This window comes from Scheffersomyces stipitis, chromosome 8, assembly GCF_000209165.1.
Source record: "Scheffersomyces stipitis CBS 6054 chromosome 8, complete sequence".
NCBI lineage: Eukaryota > Fungi > Ascomycota > Pichiomycetes > Serinales > Debaryomycetaceae > Scheffersomyces > Scheffersomyces stipitis.
In genome coordinates this window covers 17,160-32,467 of record NC_009048.1, presented here as the reverse complement: position 1 = coordinate 32,467, position 15,308 = coordinate 17,160, and the positions used below count along the sequence as shown (strand labels likewise).

Sequence of the window (15,308 nt, the reverse complement as noted above, 5' to 3'; positions counted from 1 at the left end):
GTCGAATCGGTATATATAATCTGAAATTGATTTGAATTCTTTTCTTATTACTGAAATTTAGTTGCAGGTGCATTATTCATGGATAAACTTTTTCTGGGTGCGAATAATATTTTATTTACTTTCTTGATATTTAAACTGTCCTTATTCCTCTTGTTCTCTCTTTTCAAATGGCAAAGTCTGAAATCGACTTGGTCAAGATCACAAACAAGTACGTCGTTGTCAACAAACCTTCAGGTATACAATGCAGCGGCTTTAAGAACTATGCCCACCATCTACTACCACAATTGACAAAGAAATTTAAAGCATTGCACCCAGATAGAACTCTCAATGCTTCACAATTCAAGTTAGTACATAGACTAGACAAGTATGTTACTGGGGGACTCGTTGTAGCCAGGGACCGCAAATGGGCTATGAAAAGCAGTAAGTCATTGTCTAGTAAAGGAAATTCACCTGACTCGATTATCCGTAGATATGTTGGTCTTTTACCTATTCCCGAAGGTCAGAATATTCTGGACATTGCATCCTCTTTTGTAGTCAGTAAGTCCTTTGATCCGATGTCCAAAGGATTGACATTTGCAGATGACAGTCTCAAATCTGGATGGATAACCTATGATATCCAAGCACCTCAAAAAGACTATAAGGGATCTACTGAAACCAGAAAGGTGCTCAGCTATAAAGCTTTAACCATTTTCCAAATCTTGGATGAGCTAAAGCTTCAACCCACCAAAACTCAGCTAAGTATGTACCCCAAAATATATCTGGGGAAGTGTATTGTCCCCATAATTCTACAGTTACAAACTGGAAGGAAGAATCAGTTGCGCGATCATACGCTCCAGTCATTCAATACAACTCTTCTCAATGATGACAACTTCGAACAATTCAAATACATTCTGATGCCGCGGTCTGGGATAAATATTGATGTAAATAGCACAATATTTAAGTCTAATCAAATTGGTTTGCATTCTGCTTTTATTGAAATGCCCGATAAGGCATCTTCGGTGCTGTTTGTATTTCCAATTTGCGCCAAGCAAGATCGGGTTCTATGGGAGGGATTTATTGACCAGGAAAATGGACAACTAATAAAGGAAATAAGGGATAGTTTAACTAAGCCTAATTGGATCTTTCCTTTAGAGTAACTCCACTTCTATATCACTACACATTAAATCGGTCTACTCCTTATCATTATTACCTTTTTTAGCAAGGTATTCCGCAAGCAGAATGTAGCCCGGCATCGCAAAAGTTCTACAACTTGAACTCAATGACGGATTTATTCACTATTTCACCTGTCATCTGCTAGGAATACTTTGCACTGTTTCCACAATACCCTGTAGGTTCAAATGCACTTCCAGAAAGTTACCACATTTCTTGCCTTACTCGTCTCGAATATGCTGTCCCAGACTTCAAATTGCGGATCCATTGGTACTGCCTCGAAGAGGTGAACCTACTTCATTTTCGTAGAATGGCTAAAGGAAAATGGATTTTTACATCAAAAGCGGAGTATCATCTACATAACTACAGTTAGATTCCATATAGCAAGACGTAATAACAGTAATGGCGAGAATATCAGAGCCCCATTTAACTAATAATCTTGTACTACCTGGATCACGTGATAGAATCGTCTAGTTTATAAAGCATCAAGTTCGTGAAAACCTACAGTACTCTCTTATCTACAACATAAAAGGAACACACACAGTTAACCCTATTGAAATGTCGCAAAAGGCTGGTTCTGCGAAGTTGTCATCCACTTTGTCCTTGAGTGTACCTTTTGAGAATGAAAAGCAAGCTACAATCGCATGTAAATCTTTGTCCCCAGACCCTATATTGAAGGCAGACGAGTTGGTGGTCACCTACAAGACTGAAGGATCGAGTCTTGTATTGAAGTTTGAGGGAATCAGTGATCGTGTTATCCGTGTAGCCATTAGCAATTTCATTGATAATTTGAAGACGGTAGTAGAATGTATGGATGAGTTTGATGGGAAGAAAGATTTTCTCTTCGAGCAGTACTAGAAATAGAATGTCGAGACAGATGACATCATGAAAATATCAAAGTGTTGTTGAAAGGCAATCATTATATATTCTTCACATTGTGCTTAATATGTAATCACTGGTCGCCAATGTATTATAAACCATGTATAGTATAGTTCTCTATGGAACCAAATTTATAGCAAGAATAATAGTGCGAAAAAAAAAGATTCACAAATCTTACATCCATTTCTTTATCAAGAGTATACGAATTCAAAAAGATGATGATACGGTCGAGTCGTTCGGCGACAAGATTCAATCTCACATCTACCTTTAGTAAACGTTCCCTTTTCAAGGGTCTTCAGGAAGCCACAAAACAGCTTGAGAAAGCGAACTCCAAGAAAGAGTTGGAAGAAGGATTCCACCATGAATACTCAATTCGTCCAGATACTTATGCCTTTAAAGTATCAGCAAACAACGAGAAAGGCCGTTCATTCACAAGTTCAAATACTCCAAAGACATCTAGTATTGAATTGAAGCCTCATCCCTTGCAGAAGTCTGACCACTCTAACTCCGAGAAATTCAACTTGGTTGAATTCATCTACAGATACTCGACCAATTACCCGTTTGGAAACAAGTCCCCCCAGGAAGTTTACGATAAATATCCGCTCACAAATTCTGAAAAGTTGGCTCGTCTGCTGACTCGACCAAAGAAGGTTAAAATGTCCACTGCAGACTTTATCGAAGACTCTCTATATAACCCTCAATACGGTTACTTTTCCAAAGAAGTAAGTATCTATCAACCAGATAAACCATTCGATTACAACAATATCCAAGATATAGATGATTTCATGGATACCTGGCAGACGTCGTACGGGAAGTATGACGAAATTAAACTGCCAGTTGCTCCAAAGCCACAACAATCTAAATCACCAGCAGAAGCTTCTAAGGAACCAGAATCCACATCCAAGTTTGTCCAGCGAGCAAAGATGATCCAGAAGCAAGACATGAGCGTTATACAAACCCAGGATCCATCCAAAAGAAAATCTTTGCAATTATGGCATACTCCCACCGAATTATTCCAACCTTTCTATGGGGAAGCTATAGCCAGATACATTTTAGTTAACTACCACTTGAATGGAACCTATCCATACGAGGATTTGATCATCTATGAAATGGGAGGTGGTAACGGTACCTTAATGTGTAATATCCTCAACTATATCAGAAACACTCAGCCGGATGTGTATGCCAGAACCCAGTATAAGATTATTGAGATATCGAGCCAGTTAGCATCTAAGCAAATGGAGAATGCTTTGAAGAATAAGTTAGTCAACCAAGGATTGGATCAGTCTAAGTTAGAGATTATCAACAAGTCGATATTCAAATGGGATAAAGTTGTTCATGATCCGTGCTATTTCATTGCTTTGGAAGTGTTCGACAATTTTGCTCATGATGTCATAAGATATGACAATGTGACAGGACAACCTTATGAAGGAAAGGTCTTAGTTGATGAACATGGAGATTTCTATGAATTCTACACACCAGAATTAAGTTACTACACAAACGCATATTTGCAATTGAGAGAGAATGGTGAGTACTCGGTATTGAAACAATCAAATACCCTCAGTGCTAAGATGGATACTTTCAAGAGTTTAGTTCCCTTCATCACTGATAAGGACAAAATCCATCCGTTACTTCAATCATCTACAAAATTGAAGTGGCAAAATTCCTTGTTGCCTTTCAAGGATAATATGACACCAGCAGAGTTCATACCGACTAGACTTTTGGAATTCTTCCAAATTCTAAAGCATAGATTCCCTAATCACTCTTTGATTTCTTCAGACTTCCATTATTTGCCAAAGGCAATGAAGGGCTGCTATAACGGGCCTGTTGTGCAAACCGTGCTTCAAAATAGAACAGTCGATGTTAGCACATATATGTGCTATCAGGGCTACTTTGATATTATGTTTCCTACAGACTTTGGTGTTTCCAGTGACATTTACAAGCAATTGACAGGTAAAGTTCCACGAGTAGAATCGCATAAGGAATTCTTGAGTCAATGGGCTGACCTTGATGCCACGACTACTAAAGCAGGTGAAAACCCTATGCTTGACTTCTATAGAAACGTCAGTTTCATGGTTAGTTAAGAAAATACTCGCATACTCTTGTATATATCAAAATCAATTCATTTATTCTCGCAGATACGAGAATTATACATACTAAAAAGCAAATAGAACTAAAACCAATTGTAAAAAAATTAGCTGTGCTAACCGGTCTCCAATATCCAATGGTCTTCCAAACCATTTCCGTAGCAAAATATAAAATCCAAAGCAAGTAAATATTAGTGAGCACAGTACTAAACATAACCAGAATTGAAAAGACCTCTGTGCTTTTGTCTAAGTTGATAATGATAATAAGGCTGCAACCAGTCAGCAATTAGTGTACACAACAAGACCAACAACTTTCTCTAATCCTCCTCTAATACAATCAATAACAATATCACCAGCGGACCTTAAATAACTAACATATAACGTTGAAAATGATCTGAGCTCTCCAATTAAGTCAGTCGAAACTTCATTGTAAAACTGGAACATAGAACCTTGAAACTCCTTCGATAAATCAACGACGGTATCCACAATTGGTTTAGTTGCAGGAGATGAAACTGGAATACATTGCTGTGTTTGGCCAGGGCTAAACTGAAGAAACTTCTCATATATGTATAACCCAACAACGGAAGTGGCACCGCTTGCGATACCAATACCAAAGCCAATACCTACTGTGAAACTACAAATCAACCAAAATCGCGAGGATTTGGGAGTTGACTTATCAACAGCAACGATGTTTTGACTCAATTGTGAAGTCGAAAATAATTTCATCAAGATTGAATACAAGATGTTAATATGGGCAAAGTTGGAAGAAATCAGCAACGGATCGCTAAAACTAGATGAACCCTGAAGATCAGTTTTGAATTTCTTCTCTATGCCCTTGTAGTCGGCTCTCTTGTGCAGAATTAAATTGGAATACATAGTTTGTGATCTGCCGACATTCGAGACAACCAATGACAAATTTGTATCCTTTGTAGCAACCTTATTGGATTCAAAATGGTCCAGTTGGTTCAACTCGATTTCGATGAAGTCTTTAACTTTATTGACCAATTTCTCCTGTTTTAAAGATGAAGTCTTCCAGATTTGGTAGGGTTTTAAGTAATTTATCAACTCAAACAAGTTGACAAAGTAGTTGACTGTCATCATGTTGATGATTGTGAGTTTCGGCAAAGCTTCCATAGAGTCCTCGTCTAATTGCACGTCTCCACCAAAGACGCTAGTCAAATATTCGAGAAACACGGAAGAGCCATCGTTAACCACAAATATCAAATCGGAATTCTTGACCAACGATTTGTCAAATCGCAGGAAACTAGAGGATCTGTAATCATTGTGGATATCTAAATTTACATGGCGAATGCCGATGCAATCACAACTCAATTCACGCTCTATGCTCTTGACCAAGTAGTTGGTATCCACCTTGTACGAACCATAGGAGCTAAGAAGCGTGACCTGAAATCGCGAGCTTCTGCCACTATAGTCATGAATATTAGGTCTTTCCGAAATGCTCATCTTCGGCATGATAAATGAATTCGGAGGATTAACATGGTTACGGTCATCGTCGTTGTCTTCCTCGTCTGTCTCGAAGACCATAACGTTAGACGGCTTTGGTGTCGAGATCAACACTGTTGAGTCTTTCGTTGTGTCGTCCTCTTCAGTTGTAACCGACAAGATGGAAGAAGTGGGTCTCCTTTTGCCGGATTCATCGTTTTCGTTTCGCTTCTGGAATTGAGGTACATTGTGTGGCGATGGCGAAAGATTCTTGAGATTGAGATTGTCCAAAAACACAGAGTCATTGCTTATAGACTGCCACAGCGTGATGGAGAACGACGGGTCAGGCAACTCAGGCGTTAATAACAACGGGCTTTGTGTCCTGCTGAAGCTAGGGGAGACGTCTAAGTCGGGATTGTTCAACACGTTGTAGATGGACAGATGGGAAGAGAGTAACTTGCGGAACGAAGCCTCGTTGGAGAAGCTAGGGTGCTGTTGATGTTGATACGCGAGGTTGCCTTCATCCTCGGCGCTGACTGGAAGTGACCGGACTCTTTTCAACGAGCCTGTGTCCAGATTGCGGACCTTAGCTAAGTCCATTGGTAATGCGAAGTTTGTGGAATATGAACTAGTAGAACTGGTAAGTAATGTATCAGTGGCGGGATCGAGGGATCGGACAACTCACAACAAAGAAACTGCAAGTACGAGTATTACGTATATATACCTCGGTCAGGGTTGGGATGTGGGACAGATTGGTTAAGTGCCCGAATTTGGCAGCAAACCAGTGTTTGGCGGAAATGAAACACGAACGAGATCTAAGGACGACTGGTGTTATACGATTACAAGAAGCCTTGGAAAGTATGTCGCGGGAATTTGTAACAGAATTGATGTACCCCCTGCTGAGTATATCTTGAGCTATCAGAAAGGATTGGTAAACAAAATGGCACTTTGTAACTGAAGTGTCAGAAGAACAACTGAGGGGAGCAACTGTGGATAGAGTTAGAAAGAAGGGGGAATGATACTAACGGTTGGATCCCTGCATGCGGACGCGACAAAAAAACGATGTGCTGATAAGGGCAAAAAGATGGAGACATTGCAACGGTCACGCGATAGTCACATGTATGATTCCCCACTTGCATAATCTGTTGCAATGTGCATTGGTTTGGGCTCAGCGTGGAGCGATAGCGGCAGTATCGTCCGTGGGGTGATCTTATATCCCCAAGGGATCCATTGATATCAATTGCCAGTTAGATTTAGTGCTTTTGTGTTGGTTTATTTGGCAGTTGAGTTTACCAGTTTTTGGCAGTTTGATTGCAAAAAGTAGCATTTTGGGTGAAGTCGTTTTGATTCGACTAGAAACTAATTTGCAACTCCAGAGCAGACACACACTTCTCTGACGTTGCTCTCAATATGGGAACTAAGGGTATCCATGAAACGAAAAAGTGTCAAGAAACTGTTGACTTGTGCCAGATTTTGATGTGCAACCCGTTGCATATCAAGCAATATACATATATCCCCTCATTGATCACATGGAGCTAATTTTCCTCTGGTTGATACAAATGACTTGTCCTGAGAATGGTAACGCATATTTTCTAGCACAGCATGGAATTCAAAAAATCTCTTGCAAACTATACTGGTGCACATGCGGCGATGCTAATCACACAAATTTAGAAAAGGAGGCAATTTTTCCCGTAACCCTTATTGGGTATTTACGACTATCATTTACGATATTCTAAATAAAGAATGACAGGCGATTAACTGAACAATTGAATCCAATACATGCCCTCTACATGACCACTTCAACTTATACTTGAACTTTGAACAAATGGCCACTTTGACGGAATATTGCTCAGAGATAGAGCTAAATCACGCTGTAGAGTTGGTTGTTGGTCCTATACTTGTTCCTGTTTGTAACAATGATATTATTACCCAAATTATCAAGAAATCAGGAATATTCTATCAAGACACCAATCTATTGACATGATGCAGATTATACACTCGATTCCCACGATGCTGAGGTGCAAAAGATGGTCTGAGGAAATCGACAAGGGTCAATCTTTCTTTTTTTTGAATCCACCAATTCTGGCTCTTGTCGTATTTCTGTCTCTCATTTAAATTTTCTAAATCTCTATCGTGATGTAAAGGAAAATAGGGCGGCTCCCAATCTTGAGCCATTTTTTCTACATTAGTAGTTCCAATTACAGCATAACTAGTGCTATTTTCTAGCAATGGAGCAACGGCAATGGAGCAACGGTCCAAGCATTTCTTTCTTGGGATATTATTGGTTCCCTTATCAAATATGCCTATTCAATGTGAGTGATCTCATTAAACTTTCAAGCCTGCTTAGCCCCTATAGATCATGGCTTTTTAGTGTTCCCATACATCGTTATGCGAGCAATTAAAAGGCTGAACAATTTACGAAGAAAAATACTCATGGCAGAATATGCGTGAGGGGCCGATATGAAAGTGAAATTGACTCAAAAAACATGGACTAAAATCCATGAACAATGGCTTGTATGTGGGTCATGATCTACGATTGTTAGAATACAGAAGGCAAGGACGTGCACGACAAGGCTTAGTCCATTGGAGTCGATCTGAGTCGTGATCCATGTGCTTAAGGATCTGGCGTAAACCTGACTCTGCAGTCAGGCAAACCAGTAGCCGTGCGCCTGTTATTACCAAAGAAATTTTTAAAATTATTTTATATTATTAAAGTTCATTTCTAGAATGAGGCACCAGTTGCCTCCGCATAGATTTTCAAAACTATTCCCCACGCATTTCTGATTATAAATAGCCATATCTGTCTCGACTTCTAGCGACAGATGTTGAAAGTCAAAAATTAAAAGCTACTTAACTGTTTACCAATGCTTTTGTTTCAATTAATTTTCGCAGCCACTGCCCTCTCTTCAGCCGTAAATTGGAAGAGAGCTAGTCCCTTTGGTGATTTCACCGGTTCCAATTGTAATAGTGCGTGCGTTAACGCTGGGAAGACTCTTGCTAATTCTTGTGCAAAAGAACTCCAAGACACTACCGACTACGTGAGTTATGTGAAATGCTTCTGTAATCAAAATAGTGGCTTCTGGGACAATGTGGCCAAGTGTGATTGTGCTGATGGTGCCAATTCAGGTTTAACGGGTAGCGAACTTAGAGCGCAAATTTGTGAAGATTCGGGAATTTTCTCTGCGTTGTCTGAGTTTTCAGATCTTAGCATCAATTTCAGTCTTACTGATTCTCTAGATCTTACTGCCACAAACGAAAACACAGATGCTACAGAAACCAATGAAACTGATGACTCTGACACTGACTCTGACACTGGCACTGGCACTGCTGAGGACACTGACACTGGCACTTCTGGAAGTGGTACCGCTAAGTCTTCGGGAAGTGGAACAAAAGACAGTTCTGGTAGTGGAACAACTACTAGCACTGGCACATCTGCTACATCTGGAAGCACTACAACTACTAGAACGACTGGCACGTCTGCTACTTCTGAAAGCGAGACTTCGGCAACCACCAACGGAGCTAAAGGTCTCACCTGCGGAATTCTGTTGTACTTATTGGCTCTTTTTATTTTGTGAAACTACTCTGGTTGAATGCTACTCTTTATTGATTAATATATATTCCACAATCAATCTTTATGTAGACTGCAGTTGTTAATTCTGGCATTTTTTATCGTTCGACTCGGTTAGAAGTCTACAAATAGCAATCTGCTAGAAGAAACATTCTTAGTCGTAATATGTGATGTTCTGAAATTGTAGGAACTTAAAGTATTTACACATCTTGTGTTAACGTCTATCTCCCATCAATATCTACACCTCCATTTATTCGCAGCAACTCCTAAGGGATACTTTTAAATAAAGAATGACAACATTCGTTCTGCAAGACACTTTCGATTATTCGGGTTATGTGAAATACTCTGCAACCAAAGTAACGGTTGCTGGGAGTTGCCAAAGGTAACAGCGCCAAAGATAATAATTCAGAGTTGACAATTAGAGAACTCAGAGCACAAGCTTGTAAAGTTTCCGATATATTCTCGGCGTTGTTTGCGTATTCAGACCTTAGAGTTTCAGATTGGATCCTCATTCGGATTTTACTGAGACTGGCAATGGCTTGACTCTAAGCTACGGAGACCTACACAGCAATGACTCGATGCTAGATTCTTGGAACTTGTAGAATGGAAAATACAGTTGGGACTACTGACATATCTGAAACCATAACGGTGGTGGACTCCACTTAGGAATTGCTGTACTTGAAATCACTTGGTTTTGAAACGGAGTGATCTTCCCCGATTGCACATGAAACCACTTTATTTTCCACGATGTTCTGTCGAATATTTCCAGAACTTGTATAGTCCAATATACTTACTCCATAATCTGTCCTGGTCGTCAGCGAATATGTATGAATTTGGAGAAGGCACCGAGCTGTTGCTGTCCTTGAAAAAATCTATTTGCTACCTTGAGCCTGCATCAGGAAAACAAATGTGGAGTTGACTGTGCAACCCCCTGTCAGTAAATTTTGTAGTGATATTGAGCAGAATCTCAGACACAGGCAAGTAAAAAATTTACTTTTCAAAACAACACGAAAAGATTAAAAGTCGCGTCTTTGCTACAAATATCAAACATCAACAGTACCTGCAGTCTTAAGCGAGGAAGGAATGATAATACCCCCTTCGTATTTTGCCCTTTGATGAATTGTTTCCCAATTGAGTGCAAATTATTCATACGTTCTCTCCCAAGCAGGTTGCATTGTGTATGCCCCTCCTAATTTCCACCCTGCGACCCATTTCATCCCTTGTAGGGATGATTGGCGTTCGTGATAAGGGGAGAATTACTTAGCAATCCCTACAATATATAATATGGTCTATCTCCTGGTTTGTCACATCTAATAGCATTATGTTTTCCACTCAAATCACACTCTTTTATAACCTACACATTCATTAACTTGATTCACTTGAATCTTCCATTCCTTTACACTCACAAGACTTTGATTCAATTGAATCGTTCACTCCTTTCGCAGCCAATTTTACATAGCCTCTGCAAACTTCTAAAGAGCTGAAGTCTAACATAGCCATACATATTTCCCAACATTACAACTATACCATGTACTATAGAATTTTTCTTACATTATTCATAGTTCTTAGAATTGCAACTGCCTTTGATGCCTCGTCTTCAACAAATGTTGCAGCATACTGGGGTCAAAACGCCGCAGGATCTCAGACAACTTTGGGCTCATACTGTCAATCCAATGATGTTGATATAATAATCTTGTCGTTCTTGAACGACTTCCCCGACTTGGGACTCAACTTCGCCAACATGTGCTCAGAAACATTTTCTTCAGGATTGTTGCACTGTTCTCAGATTGGAGAAGATATCAAGTACTGCCAGAGCCAGGGCAAAAAGATACTCTTATCGTTAGGTGGTGCTACTGGGAACTACGGCTTAGCTTCTGATACTGAGGGCGAAGCCTTGGCCACCACCTTATGGAACAAATTCGGCGGTGGATCTGACTCTGAGAGACCATTTGATGATGCTGTTGTTGACGGTTTCGACTTTGACATTGAAAATAAACAACAAACAGGCTACCCAGCCCTTGGTAACAGCCTTAGACAATACTTCAGTCAGGATTCCTCCAAAACCTACTACTTGTCTGCTGCTCCGCAGTGCCCATATCCTGACGAATCTGTTGGTGACTTGTTATCACAGGTTGACATCGACTTTGCCTTCATTCAATTCTATAACAATTACTGTTCCCTTGACAAGACTTTCAACTGGGATACCTGGGCAGACTTCGCTGCCAGTACTTCTCCCAATAAGAACATCAAGTTGTATCTTGGTTTGGCAGGCTCTCCCCTGTCGGCTGGCTCAGGATATGTAGATATCAACACCGTCCAAGCAATTCTTCCCACTATTCAAAGTAGCAGTGCTTTTGGTGGTATTTCTGTATGGGACATCTCATCATCTATTGCCAACAACGACTTTCTTCAACAACTTAAGTCAGCTTTGGGAAGTGTGCCAGCTAGAGCACCAACATCGGACTCTGTTGCCGCTGCTTTCTATTCCACGCCAGCATCTCAATACTATCAACTGTCTGACGCAGCTGCTCCTCCATTATTTTCCACTCCTTCCTCTGTCTATTACCAACTGGCAGATGCTCTTGTGGTCACCGAAACAGATATTTCAACCACGGTTATAACAGTGACAAGCTGTGCCGAAAACGGTTGTCAAACTTCTGCTGTCACCACTGGCGTTATAGTTGTTATTGACCAACAAACTTCGTACACTACGTACTGTCCGTTGACTGACACTTCTAATGAGCAAGCTTCTGCTGTTTCTATAGAAACTCCTGGTTATGAAGAGAGTTATGACGAAACAACCACAAGCACGATCACTTTCACAGTTACTGGTACTTATTATGGTGACTCGTATGTTGCTTCTGCGTCGGAAACTGGCACGGCTGATTACGAAAGTACTGTCACTGTAGTTGTTATAAGCACATTGTACTCATCTGTTGAACAATCGTCGTCTATCGTTCCAGTAGTTGACAATGTATCACTGATAAATGTAGTTCTGGTTGTTGCCAGCAGCTCAACGACTTCAGTTGCACCAGCCTCCTCCTCTTCTTCTCCTGTTGATACTCCACTTGCTGAATCTATTTTACCTCCTGCTTCCTCAGCAACGTCATCCATAGAAATCCCTTCCATTCTGATTGTCGAACAAAAGGTAGCTGCCGCTCAGTTAGAGATTGTTAAGCTGACACAGATTATTCAACTCACTGAAACTGTCCAACTGACTCAAGTGGTCCAACTGACTCAAGTAGTACAACTGACTCAAATAGTACAACTGACGCAAGTAGTGCAACTGACTACAGTGAGAACATTCCCTGCTACAAACAATTTGTCTACAACTTTACTACAGCCATCGACGGTCACAAGAACTACCCTTTATACAAGGATTGTGGAAGCTGAAATAGTTCCACAGCCTGATGTAAAAGCCAACAGCATATACTACAACTCCTCTGCCATTTCTACGCAAGCAGTGCCCACATATGAAGCAGGTTCGATAAGGAATACATACAATACAATGGGACTACTCGGAATTATTGTGGTTGCACTTTCATTTGTTTGATAATCCCTACACTTAAAAGTTAGATACTGAATAGATATTGGTAATGTCACATAATCTAATCAAAATTTAAACTGCATAAAAAGTTTGTAAACTTTACTCTATCTTTGGTTCATGACATGTGAAACTAGTATTGATACGCTTTAGGAATTATTGTGTCAATATTGAAGTTTATTGAAGCCAAATGCTTAACGATAATGAGTACAGTTTAGCTGAAAGAACTTACTAGTGGAAGCAAAGTTAATGCATATTTCGAGAACACTCTAAACGCATCATCCCAAGAAGAAGTTAAAAGGCATTGCATCGACCTGTTACGTACATATATTTATTTCTGTGTTTCAAGGCATTTCATACCTTTTCAGCAAGGACGGGTAGAATCACCGATGTACTGTATATTTCGCACTTCAACTAATTAAGTTTTCGTCAAATGATAACGGCTGCAGGTGTGGTTGCACTTTTATTAAATGAGCACGACAAAATTAAATTCTGCCAATTTAATTGTTCGCAAAAAACTCACAAAACTAGAAAGATGTCTGACTCGGAATCGCCATCAAATTTGTATATTATACAGATTACGAAGCTGCTAGTATAAGTCTTCTCAATGTTGATCTTATAGCGAAATCAGGAGGAGCAAACATCCTTCCCTTCTATAGACGCTAGGGGGGTTTTATAGCATCAACAATTTTTCAAATGAAAAAGCGCTAATTTATATAAAGGAGCACCAACTGCAAGAACAATTAATTGTGGGCTTGGCTCCTTTGCAAGATAATTTTCTTAAAGTCTACATGTTGCATCTAGCAATTTTATGCCTGCCTCTCATTATTTAATACATAAATAAGACTTTTCCCTTTTCTTTATAGGTTCTTTCAGTTTAAGTTGTCGTCTTGTTTGCGTAGTTATTACCGTAGCGTAGGTTATGGCTGATGTTATCAAGAAGACCGAAACTACGGTGCTTGTCACTGAGATAGCGGAGTGTGACTCTTATAGTGCGACATTGGGATCTTCTACAACATCACAAGATAATATTGCCATAAATGATGAAGAAAACGAAGACGATTTCCAGGGATTCTCCAAAGTTCCCAATTTCGTGTGGATCGAAGCCGCTCTTATGGCAAATGTATTTCTTTCTGGCTTTGATGGTACTGTGACAGCATCTACATATACTACTATCGGGAACGAGTTTGGCTCTGCCAACTTGGCTTCGTGGATTACTACTTCTTATTTAATCACTTCAACTGCATTTCAGCCTTTGTATGGCTCCTTTTCGGATGTTATTGGTAGAAGGAAATGCTGCTTCTTTGCTCTGGCGTCATTCGCACTTGGTTGTCTAGGTTGCTCTATGGCAACTGATATCATCACTTTCAATTTGATGAGAGCCTTAACAGGTATCGGAGGTGGAGGGTTAATCACATTATCTACAATCGTCAACTCTGATGTCATCACTAAGAGGAAGAGAGGATTATTTCAAGCCGTGCAGAATTTGTTGCTAGGATTTGGTGCAGTGTGTGGTGCATCTTTTGGTGGTTCCATTGCTTCATATTTTGGTTGGAGATGGTGTTTCATCTTTCAAGTGTTTCCTTCCATTTGGAGTCTTATAATTGGATACAAGTATATCACAAATCAACCTGGATTTGATGAATCCCAGCAGCATTTATCCAGCTCTGTGTTAGAAAGAATAGACTACAAGGGTTCAATTATCCTAGTGAGTGCACTTACATGTCAACTATTTGTTCTCACATTAGGAGGAAATGAATTACTGTGGCTGGACTCGAGATTAATAACACTTGCAATTTTAGGAGCAACATTATTATTCTACTTCATCTATATCGAACTTCATACCAAAGCTAATCCAATCATTCCCGTAAGGAGATTCAATAGCTTATTCACAGTCTTGCTACTTGCCCAGAACTTCTTATTGGGATTATGTGCTTATGCTTATCTTTTTGCATTGCCATTATTATTTCAGATCGTCTTGGGCGACACTCCGTCAAAAGCAGGGTTGAGGTTGGCAGTTCCTTCTTTATCTACTCCTATTGGTAGTGTGATAACTGGAGTAATGATGAATAAATATGGAGTGTTAAAAGGATTGTTGTACGTTGGAACTATGACAATGGCAATTGGAAACTTTTTGACCTTGTTAGTCAGTCCCAGTACTCCTAGTTGGCTCTTGAATATTTTGCTAATGCCAGCAAATATCGGTCAAGGAATGGCATACCCGAGCTCGCTATTTACATTCATATTTGCTTACGGAACAACTCACCAGGCAACTTCTACTTCGACAATATATTTACTGAGAAGCATAGGGGGAGTATTTGGTGTATCCAGTGTTTCAGCGATTATCCAAGCATATTTGAAATTCAAAGTGAGAAAGGATTTGAGTGCCCTACCAGAATTATCCCATAAAGAAATCCATAAGATTGTTATTGCAATTTCAAAATCTTCTGATGCCATATACAAGTACCCTGACACCATCAAGTCTATTATTCTCCTTGATTACGAAAGAGCCATAAGACTTGCACAATTGTTTTCCAGTATTTGTTGTGCTACAGCCTTTATTCTCTGTTTGATGAGAGATATAACAAGATCAAAGCCAGACACATCTGTTGCATGAATTATTCGTCGTCGATTACTATTT

At 39.8% G+C, this 15,308-nt stretch overlaps 7 protein-coding genes across 7 annotated transcripts; 6 read left to right on the top strand and 1 right to left on the bottom strand. All coding sequences in view use genetic code 12, as the record gives it.

Annotated features, from left to right (window-relative positions):
* Positions 1-167: 167 nt before the first annotated feature.
* Positions 168-1,043, top strand: PUS5 (pseudouridylate synthase; the record flags this gene model as incomplete). The annotated part of the gene is made up of 2 exons (XM_001386574.1): positions 168-498; positions 580-1,043. Coding segments are annotated over 2 exons (795 nt in total), but the record flags the coding sequence as incomplete, so codon positions are not given.
* A 664-nt stretch (positions 1,044-1,707) lies between these two features.
* Positions 1,708-2,007, top strand: PICST_33622 (predicted protein; the record flags this gene model as incomplete). The annotated part of the gene is made up of 1 exon (XM_001386573.1): positions 1,708-2,007. One exon carries the CDS (start codon positions 1,708-1,710, stop codon positions 2,005-2,007), a length of 300 nt encoding a protein of 99 aa, XP_001386610.1.
* A 236-nt stretch (positions 2,008-2,243) lies between these two features.
* Positions 2,244-4,109, top strand: PICST_33621 (predicted protein; the record flags this gene model as incomplete). Its single annotated transcript, XM_001386572.1, has 1 exon — positions 2,244-4,109. The coding sequence occupies one exon, from the start codon at positions 2,244-2,246 to the stop codon at positions 4,107-4,109; it is 1,866 nt and encodes a 621-aa protein (XP_001386609.2).
* A 282-nt stretch (positions 4,110-4,391) lies between these two features.
* On the bottom strand, positions 4,392-6,986 carry PICST_37102 (predicted protein; the record flags this gene model as incomplete). The annotated part of the gene is made up of 3 exons (XM_001386369.1): positions 4,392-5,786; positions 5,853-6,026; positions 6,945-6,986. The coding sequence occupies 3 exons, from the start codon at positions 6,984-6,986 to the stop codon at positions 4,392-4,394; spliced, it is 1,611 nt and encodes a 536-aa protein (XP_001386406.2).
* Positions 6,987-8,419: 1,433 nt separating this feature from the next.
* PICST_33619 (hypothetical protein) lies at positions 8,420-9,130 on the top strand (the record flags this gene model as incomplete). Its single annotated transcript, XM_001386571.1, has 1 exon — positions 8,420-9,130. The coding sequence occupies one exon, from the start codon at positions 8,420-8,422 to the stop codon at positions 9,128-9,130; it is 711 nt and encodes a 236-aa protein (XP_001386608.2).
* Positions 9,131-10,465: 1,335 nt separating this feature from the next.
* Positions 10,466-11,590, top strand: CHT1 (chitinase; the record flags this gene model as incomplete). The annotated part of the gene is made up of 1 exon (XM_001386570.1): positions 10,466-11,590. A coding segment is annotated over one exon (939 nt), but the record flags the coding sequence as incomplete, so codon positions are not given.
* Positions 11,591-13,865: 2,275 nt separating this feature from the next.
* SGE1.2 (hypothetical protein) lies at positions 13,866-15,284 on the top strand (the record flags this gene model as incomplete). The annotated part of the gene is made up of 1 exon (XM_001386569.1): positions 13,866-15,284. A coding segment is annotated over one exon (1,419 nt), but the record flags the coding sequence as incomplete, so codon positions are not given.
* Between the last annotated feature and the right edge of the window lie 24 nt (positions 15,285-15,308).